Source organism: Cornus florida, unplaced genomic scaffold (genome assembly GCF_030987335.1).
Source record: "Cornus florida cultivar Cherokee Brave unplaced genomic scaffold, ASM3098733v1 CherokeeBrave_3.0.0_Hap2_Chr11, whole genome shotgun sequence".
Lineage (NCBI taxonomy): Eukaryota > Viridiplantae > Streptophyta > Magnoliopsida > Cornales > Cornaceae > Cornus > Cornus florida.
In genome coordinates this window covers 51831797-51840677 of record NW_026775581.1, presented here as the reverse complement: position 1 = coordinate 51840677, position 8881 = coordinate 51831797, and the positions used below count along the sequence as shown (strand labels likewise).

At 35.3% G+C, this 8881-nt stretch overlaps 1 protein-coding gene across 1 annotated transcript; it reads right to left on the bottom strand.

Moving 5' to 3' along the window:
- Positions 1-130: 130 nt before the first annotated feature.
- LOC132285914 (aminoaldehyde dehydrogenase 2, peroxisomal) lies at positions 131-7741 on the bottom strand. Its single transcript, XM_059788151.1, has 15 exons — positions 7561-7741; positions 6992-7134; positions 6626-6706; positions 6394-6542; positions 4777-4869; positions 4527-4650; positions 4352-4417; positions 4203-4269; positions 3916-3992; positions 3491-3604; positions 1731-1808; positions 1496-1647; positions 1346-1406; positions 1110-1216; positions 131-595 (listed from the first exon to the last, which is right to left on the bottom strand). Exons 1-15 carry the CDS (start codon positions 7667-7669, stop codon positions 505-507), a joined length of 1512 nt encoding a protein of 503 aa, XP_059644134.1. The 5' UTR covers positions 7670-7741; the 3' UTR covers positions 131-504.
- Positions 7742-8881: the final 1140 nt, after the last annotated feature.

The following is an 8881-nucleotide window of genomic DNA, read 5'->3' as shown; positions in this document are numbered from 1 at the left end:
ATGAAAAGGATGATTCATTCCGATGGATAAGAGAGTCCAACTACATTTCATCAGAACCCATGTTGTATATTTAAAAGAGGTGGACCTACTACAATCCTTTTAATTAAGGATGACACCGTAAACGGAGAGGAGCAGTAAAAAGGAACTAAGAATTAAGGGAATTGATAAGGCGAATTATTGCGCCATACAACGGATCTGTAAAAAAAAACTATGTTTTTGTTGACAAGTTCAGTTAGGTTTACATTTTAAGTTCAAACAGAACTAAGCCATCTCTAGTCCTCAGACAGGTATGGCTCTATGAACTCGCTAAGAACCCATTCTCACAATGAGATTACACCTTAGTACAACTCTCTAGATGAACATATATTGCACAAGGAAAGTACAAGATTGTGTTCATACGCCGTACCAAAGCTTTTCTTCAGATTGTGTGCACTACGCCATAGTTAAGGTTTTACTGGAGACACTTATTTCGTGTAATCTGGAATAAAGTCCATCGAGAGGTTTTTACAGCTTTGAAGGAGACTGATACCACCCCCATGGTTCATCAGAGATGTACTGCGTGACCTGCTTCAAGCTCAAGTAGTTTTCCAGCCCCCTGCAAAAGGATAGGAAAAATGTTCATATCCAAGTGATCATAGTCATTGATTCTGATAATCTGCGTATGCCCATCCTAATGCACCGGTTTAAAAAACGTCTCAAGCTACTTTTTAGGCTGTAGTTCTGTACCAAAAAATATACAAGTGGCATTTGCCATTTTTGGTTTTATACTTAGAAAGAGGAGGCAATTCCGAAGCGACTTCAAAGTTCAAACCAATTGTTGCAACACCATCTTCCACTTCTTTCTAAGATGCAGTTTGGGTAAATTTCTACTTCTACTTGCTTTGCTAGGCTAGTTTCTTCAGAGAATCACATTTTTTAAAGAAAGATCTAACATGCAAACATGCGTATGCACAAAATAATAAAGGATGTCTCACAATCTTCTCCGGAGAACTTGAGGCCTAACCATACCCTTACGCACACCCAATAACTATTTTTAGATGAAAATTTACATCCAAACCAACATATTCTACAAAGTTTGAAGGATGATTAAGGAGGAGGTTTCACATTACCATTCCCCTAATTCACGGCCAAAACCACTACGCTTATTGCCCCCCCATGGAGCTTGACAGAAGCACGGTTGTGAGCAGTTGACCCAGACAATACCTGCCTGAAGAGCCTGTCGAATAGCAGAACAATTGAAACACAAACATTAACAAAACTATGTGGGCTCCATCCAACCATAATATGATGCTTATTTGAGGCTGAATGGTGGTAGCTTGTTACTCAAGTACAAATCAAGTCTCACCTTAGTTACGCGCTCACACCTTTCCAGATCTTTGGATATCACAGCTGCACCTAAGCCGTATCTGTGAAACATCATAAACAAATGTCAGAACAGCTCTCCTATTAATCATGATAATACCAGACAAAATTCCCAAAAGAGTCCACAACTCACTGGGTGTCATTTGCTAGTTCAATAGCTTCATCTTCAGTACTAAATGTTTTAACACACAGAACAGGTCCAAAAACTTCCTCTCTCCAAATTTGCATGGAGGTAGTTACATCGGTTATGACGGTTGGTTCAATGAAAAATCCCTTCTTCAAATGCTGCCAATCATTCATGAAGTAACTCAATTGTCACCACATTTCAGAACTAAAGCTACGCATACCCGAACAGAAGGGGATTTTACCTGAGGACGAACTCCACCACACAAGATGGTTGCACCTTCATTCTTGGCTGTTGTGATGAATTGCATTACCTTCTCATACTGAAGAACACGAGGCAAATGTTAGATAGTATGCATCTTAATCATTTAAGAAATTACTAACTCAACCAAAGTGATGTATAGAAATATGTCGGGAGTCTATAAAAATCTTCAACTGGAAGAGCAAGATTGATGTGGCAACCTTATACACGCCATATTCCAATACTAACATATGGAAGAAATATCTACAACACTAAAAAGAATCCATCTCAGAGTTGATAGGTTCTTCCTTCTTTCAGAATATATTGTGATGCCATGTTTATGTCGGGAACACATCCATGTCTCTGCTCATTCAATATATATACTGAACATGTGAAAGTAATTCTTCTTATTTCTCTTCAATGGCACTGTAAAGGGCATTCCAGAATAGGCCAAACAAAGGGAAGGAGAATCTTAAAAGAGGGAAAAGTTCTATGAAATAAGCAATATGGAAGATGAAGTAGAGATACTTTGTATGTACAGACGAGCAACAATAATTATTATTTGTTTGAATTTGTTAGATTCATTTGCAATTGGCATTAATTGATTCTAAAACTTCCAATAATTCTTACAATAGAACCTGCTCTAGTTTTGTTAACTAAAACTACATCCTTAGAAAACATGAACCAAGCTATGAATGTATCCAAATGAAACTCGATAGAGCTCATTATTAATCCTTGGCAAAAGTTTATTAAGGTATCTAATTACTTCTCACAGTTTTTTTTATTTTTTTTTTATTTTTTTATTTTTTCTTCATATTGTTCTCACACTGGTCCAATTTTGGGTTGGCATTTTTCTCACGCTAATTGCTGTTTCATCATGCATGTCCTTAATTATTTCAACATATCCAATTAATACATGTTCTTTTCTAAACTTTACCAGATTATTAATTAATTATAATCTATCCTTTTCCAAAATACCTGAGTACCATAGAAAGGTTTATCTTATTCTCTAAACCCTTCTATCAATCAGAGCTATGGAAGAGTATAGTTTCCTTTACATTACATTAAAAGCAATAAGTCAAATTAGTACCAATATACTCTATCCGCATCTATATGCCCAATCACCCCCTCCTAAATTTTCTATGGTTGGTATCCTTGTATTTGAGAAGTGGGGTGAGGACTAAAAAGCCATATAAAATTTGTGAACTGATATATTTATTGTGGTCACTGTACACATGAATAGATAAAGAAGTATAAAATTGTAGTTCATGATCGCTTTATATAAAATATAGAAAGAGTGGCAAAATTTAGTCAACTAAACAAAGAGAAGTATATGCAAATTTGATTCAGCAGTTATAGGAAATTTTCATTTTACCACCAACGGCCTAACCAAAGTGGTATCTCCTCATCCTCCCAAATGGGAGGTTAAGGGTTCACGTCTCCGTTGAGACAATAGCGGATATGTGATGAGTCTTATCTAATAATATTGATTATTAGAAAAATAAAACCTTAAAACAAGTGCCATACTTTTGTGTGCCTATATCAAGTGTGAGTCCTTACTTGTTCCAGAGAATCAATCATCTATACCACGATTATATACATGATGCATATTTAGGCAAAATACCCCAGGTTTCTCAGCTACAATCTACCCATCAGAATTCATAAATAAAGATTTGCCTTTATTTTTATAATTTATTGAATAAGAGGCGTGGCAGATTATTTTCCAAGAAAGGGCATAGCAGAATTTTGAAACAATTTTCTTACCTGGCCTTCACTAACAACAGGGCCAAGCCGGCAACCTTCTTCCAAGGGATCTGAAATTTTAATGTTTTTTATCCACTTTACGAGCCTGTCTAAAAATTCCGCAGCTATGCTTTCCTGAAAGAGTTATAGGACAAATACTTAGCATATTTTTTCAAGGTGATCAGAGTTATTCAAAATCCATTCTAATGCATGAAATGTTAAAGTATGCAACTAACCAAGATAAAATATGTTTTCTTTACCATTAGCCCCTTTAGCTCATAGAATATTTTTTACAAGTATGTGCAAGTTATGCATATACAGATATAATTTAGTGCTGACATTTAATAGTGTTGCGTCTTTGATTTATTTTTCTGAACAACACAATTGTCCTTTCAAACTAAACCTTAAAAATGTGTGGAATACATACATCTACTTCTTGTACTTACATGCACTATAAGACGAGATGTTGCACTGCAAATCTGACCATTTGTCCAAAAGCAACCAAAAATAGTCCACTCGGCAGCTGATTGACAAACAAGAGCACTAGTAAATATTTTGATTGTTTTCTTTTGAGTACCAGAAGTTATTACTTGCACACTTTGTTTTATTACAGAAGAAGTAAAGCTGTTTTGTTTCTTTTTTATAATTATATCACACAAAGACGATTTAATTTTCAAATACATAAACAGCACAGAATTCAAAAAATGTGCTTGAAACATTAGAAGGTACTAACCCTTATCAAGATCAAAATCCTCAAACAAAATAATGGGACTTTTTCCACCTAGCTCAAGTGTAACAGGCTGTAAGCAAACATGATATGAGATTCGTGTAAGAGAAAAGATTGATAGCTAACACAATAAATTAAAATACATTGTACCATACCTTAATAACTGAAGCTGCAGCAGTCATGATCTTTCTCCCAGTGGCAGAACTTCCAGTAAATGCAACCTGTAAGGAAACAATCCAAGTGAGATTACTATATTGTCGACCTCCACCTGTTATATACCACACAGAGTTGCAGCATAAATTAAATAATCTAAAAGAAAAATTATTAAACCTTGTCAACATCAGGATGACATGCCAAAGGGGCACCTGCTTCTACGCCATATCCAGTCAGAATATTAAGGACACCCGGAGGAAGACCCACCTCTTTACACACTTCAGCCAACTCCAAACAGGTACTGAATTGAATATATAGCAATAAGCATATGGCAAATATAACTAAACATATATATATATACATATATATATATATATATATATATATATATATATATTAAAGTGTCTATTAATTGATAAAGACATACACAGATGCCAACTCTGATGGCTTGAGGATTGCAGCGCATCCAGCAGCCAGGGCAGGAGCAACTTTCCATGTAGCCATCAATAGAGGGTAATTCCTTCAACAAAAATGGCAAGTAGCATATAAGTAAATGAGGCACTGAGATTGTTGTTCACATTAATCAAAAGGCGATCAATACAAAAACCATTATTATCAACCATCAAAATAATCCACTAAACCAAGCCATACCAAGAATCATCATAATCCCAAGATAAATAGATCCAAGAGACCTAATTCATATGCTTGCCAACCTAGAAAATTGTAGAAACATTTTCAAACCTGTTCCTGACAATTATTGACATACCAAAGCAAGTGCTCAAGAAAAGGACCATCAAAGTGCGAACTCCCTTTTGCTAGTGTCCTTAATAAAATTTTAAATCATCATTTGAATAGCCTAATCAATAATTGTGGACCTATTCAAGAGTCCCATCCATTGTACATGGAAAAACAGGAAACGGACATTGATATGCCGATTGCTGACATACAGAACCATGAGCACCGCAAGAATACGATAATACACCAAAAACATACATATAATCTGAGATATTTTTCAATTAATTCATCCAATTTTCTGTGCTGCAAATTGTTTAACTTAGAAGATGAAACTAAACAAATAAAACATAGTCCTACTCCTACTACATGCTTTGCTAATGTCAACCATGGTGAATTCCCCACACCTCCCTCCTTTTTCTCTCATTTTTGGAGACATTCAAGGCTTGTCTAACATGCTAACAGGAGCATCCAGTTCAGGCACACAGGTCCGCTTAACAAGTGTTTGTGATGCATAGGTGTCCCAACTCTTGTAAGCATCCCCCAGAAATAATAGAGCAAGCTATAAAATTAACTATTTAAAAACAAAAATCCACACAAGTCATTTTGATGAAACGCACTTTTTAGGCTATTGCACACTCAATGTCTAACATCATAGACAACTTCTTCTATGTTTAAATTAAATCATATAACGGAAAAATAGACAAAAATAATATTATAAATTCAGAACTTCATCTTGGCTGGCAATTGGCAGTCAGAGCCATTACTAAGAATGTCAAATAACAAAACCTACCGCGGCCATCAGATTGAATAAAAATAGCAAAAGATAGTTCATGAGGCAAACACTTGGAACAAACACCCAGCCAAAAGTGAATAACAAAAGGAAGTAAACAGTTCAACACAGTTTATTATTATTTTTTAACACATTATGTTATTTCGACTAATTAACTCGGACGAATTTGATTAAATGTGTAGCCAAAGCATGAAAAGTACAACGAATACACCATGTATGGGGATTGGAAAGAATAAATACTAATGGATAAATAAAATGAGTATTAATGGACTGCAGGAAGAAGGTCAGTAGATGTTCTTATGCAAGAAAGCATGCAACATCAAAACATTGCATGGTACCGGAGAGTCTATAGTGTACATGGATTAATTAAATGAACAAGACCACCCCTTCCCATCAAGATAGAAAAGCGATTGTAATAATATTTCAGTTTACAAAGAAATTCATGCAATCACCAAGGGAAAATCTAACAAACAAAAGAAACCAAAGCATATATAATGAATAAAAAGAAGTAGCAGATACCATGGAGTAATCAACCCAACAACCCCAATGGGTTCCCTGAGAACATGACACTTGAATGCCTCCATTGGAAGAGAAACAGGAGACTTTTGCTTTGCATCCAAAGCTTCAGCAAGGTCGGCATAGTACTCGAAACACCCAGCAACATCGTCCTGTATGTGACATGAAGAAGTGTGTAAGCTACATGTGCATAATAGTAATACAAGAAAATTTTAGGTACATGTCACAGCCATACTATATCCCATGCTGCTTCATCCAGCGGTTTCCCGCAATCAATTGCTTCAAGTTTCGCGAGTTCAGCCTTTCTCTCTGTTACCTGCACCAAATGGAGAAAGGAAGTTCTCAGGATGCTCCAAAACCGAACCGAACAACCTCTAAATTACAATGATATAATGGTTCTGCAGAACATATATTCAAATGGAACAACACTTAAGGGTCTAAACTCTAAGATAGCTTGATAAAAACATGTGATACAGACTCAGAAGGGCAGTTCAACATCAAAAAGGTAGAACCATTGAAACTTGGATTTTAGGTCAACAAAGTTTCAATAAGGCATCAAAACCTACTGAAACATTTTAATGCAATAAATTTTAATATATACCTTTGCAGCAATAGCTCGCAAATACTTTGCGCGATGTGCCCCAGTTGCAGAGGCCCAGTCTCTCCCTTTGTTTCGGGATAGGGCCCTCCGAGCAGCACTCACTGCGAGTTCCACATCTTCTGCAGTAGCAGCCGGAATATTTCCTAAAATACAACTCAACAACAAAGCTCCACTTATCAAATTGAAGTAACAAATCAAAACCAGGAGTCATTTCATTTGTATCTGTTTGGTTTCCGAGAAAATGCAGAAAAGTATACTAGTAATAGCTTTGATATTGATTGTTTCATTACTAAAGACATCAAATAAAGAAAATCTCCTTAAAAAACCATTACACTTAGTTCTATGGATTTCTTTACTTTTTTTCCCTTTTTCATTCTCATTTCGTAGCCAAAGCAACAAATAGCTAATCAATGATCAGAAAAGCTTACAGTAACCAAAATGCACAATTGAAGAAATGTAAAGAAAACATAAAATAGAAGAAATCTCCGATTCTCAACCGATTCAAACAAAATCATAAACATATAATATTATATAATTAAATCTATAAGTATAGAGAGAGACAAAAAGACCTATGATCTCTTCGGTTGAAGGATTGATGATGGGAATACGATGCTTCTTCACAGGTTCTCTCCATTCGCCGTCGATGAAGAGCTGACGTGGAGGTATCCTGATCGCCATCTCTCTCTCTCTCTACTCTCTCTCTAGGACTGGCTTGAGTGTTGAGTTCAAGAATTACCATACTGGTAGTAGTTTAGCATAGTCGTTTTTATATCACGCTTTTGGGTCTTTTCGTAGTCGGTCTTCGTTTTTTGTTCTTCTTTTTTCAACGCTTTTGGGTCTCTTTGGGGTCGGTGTGGCAAGTCTAGTGCCGGCCGACATCACTGTTGCCGACTGCCTACCATGTCTACTGGTGCCTGCCGACTTCAAATATTGCGGACTTGCCTACCATGCCTACTGCCTACTATTGTGAGTAGTTTTGGATAAATTATTATATGGTCATGTATCATTGGGATGGGGCCAATTATATTTTAAGTCTCATCTCGTGGATTAATTGGGGTTCTTAGTTTTGAAATCATATAATAATTTTATGAATAATAAAGGTTGACAAGTCTAATTCGTGCCTATTTTTCTAAACTCGATTAAAATTTGGCATGTTAGGTTGCACTTGATTTAAAGTTCTTTTAAAACTTATTGAAAAATTTACATTTTAAGTTAGATTCAAGTTAGATTAAGTTGAATCAATCCAAGTCCATCCAAAGATCAAAGTGGCTTCAATTAGGTCTGAGCAATTTGTGTAATGTGTTGAGTTCTAACCTAATTGAGAAAAAAAAAAAAAAAAAAAAATGGTGAAAGCGTTAATTATTTTTTTAAATACTATGTCCTTTAAATTTATTCTTGTAGTCGCACAATTGTCCTAAAAATTACTCTTTAATTTCACTTTTGAAAAGTAATTATGTCAAACTTGTATTAAAAAATAAATTAAAAAATATCTAATGCGACTAAATAGAACCGACTCAGATGCATAGTTTAGTAGCTTGAACCCAGTTTTATACTTATTTTACTTTTTAAAAATCGAAAATGACAAAATGGTCCTCCAAAAGTACTAAAGTGAAGTTTTAATATCATTTTGGTGACTCTTAATCATATCATTTAAATAAATCAAAGAAATATAAAGAAAATATAATAAAATCTCTTGTGTTGCAGGATTGATGATGAGAAGACGATTCTTGTTGACAGGTTCTATCCATTCGCCATCGATGAAGAGCTGGTGTGAAGGCATCCGGATTGCCATTTCTTTCTCTCTCTCTATATCTATCACTATCGATCTCTCTTTCTCTCTCTATATATCTATCGCTATCCATCTATCGCTATCCATCTTTCTCTCTTATA

Bases quoted from the DNA above. Each gene is read 5' to 3' on its own strand.
- LOC132285914 (XM_059788151.1), bottom strand. From the start codon at position 7,669: ATGGCGATCAGGATACCTCCACGTCAGCTCTTCATCGACGGCGAATGG. The intron at 4,270-4,351 runs GTATGGTACAAT...GTTTGCTTACAG, and splicing joins CTGCAGCTTCAGTTATTAAG to CCTGTTACACTTGAGCTAGG. The intron at 1,648-1,730 runs GTAAAATCCCCT...AATGATTGGCAG, and splicing joins GTGGTGGAGTTCGTCCTCAG to CATTTGAAGAAGGGATTTTT.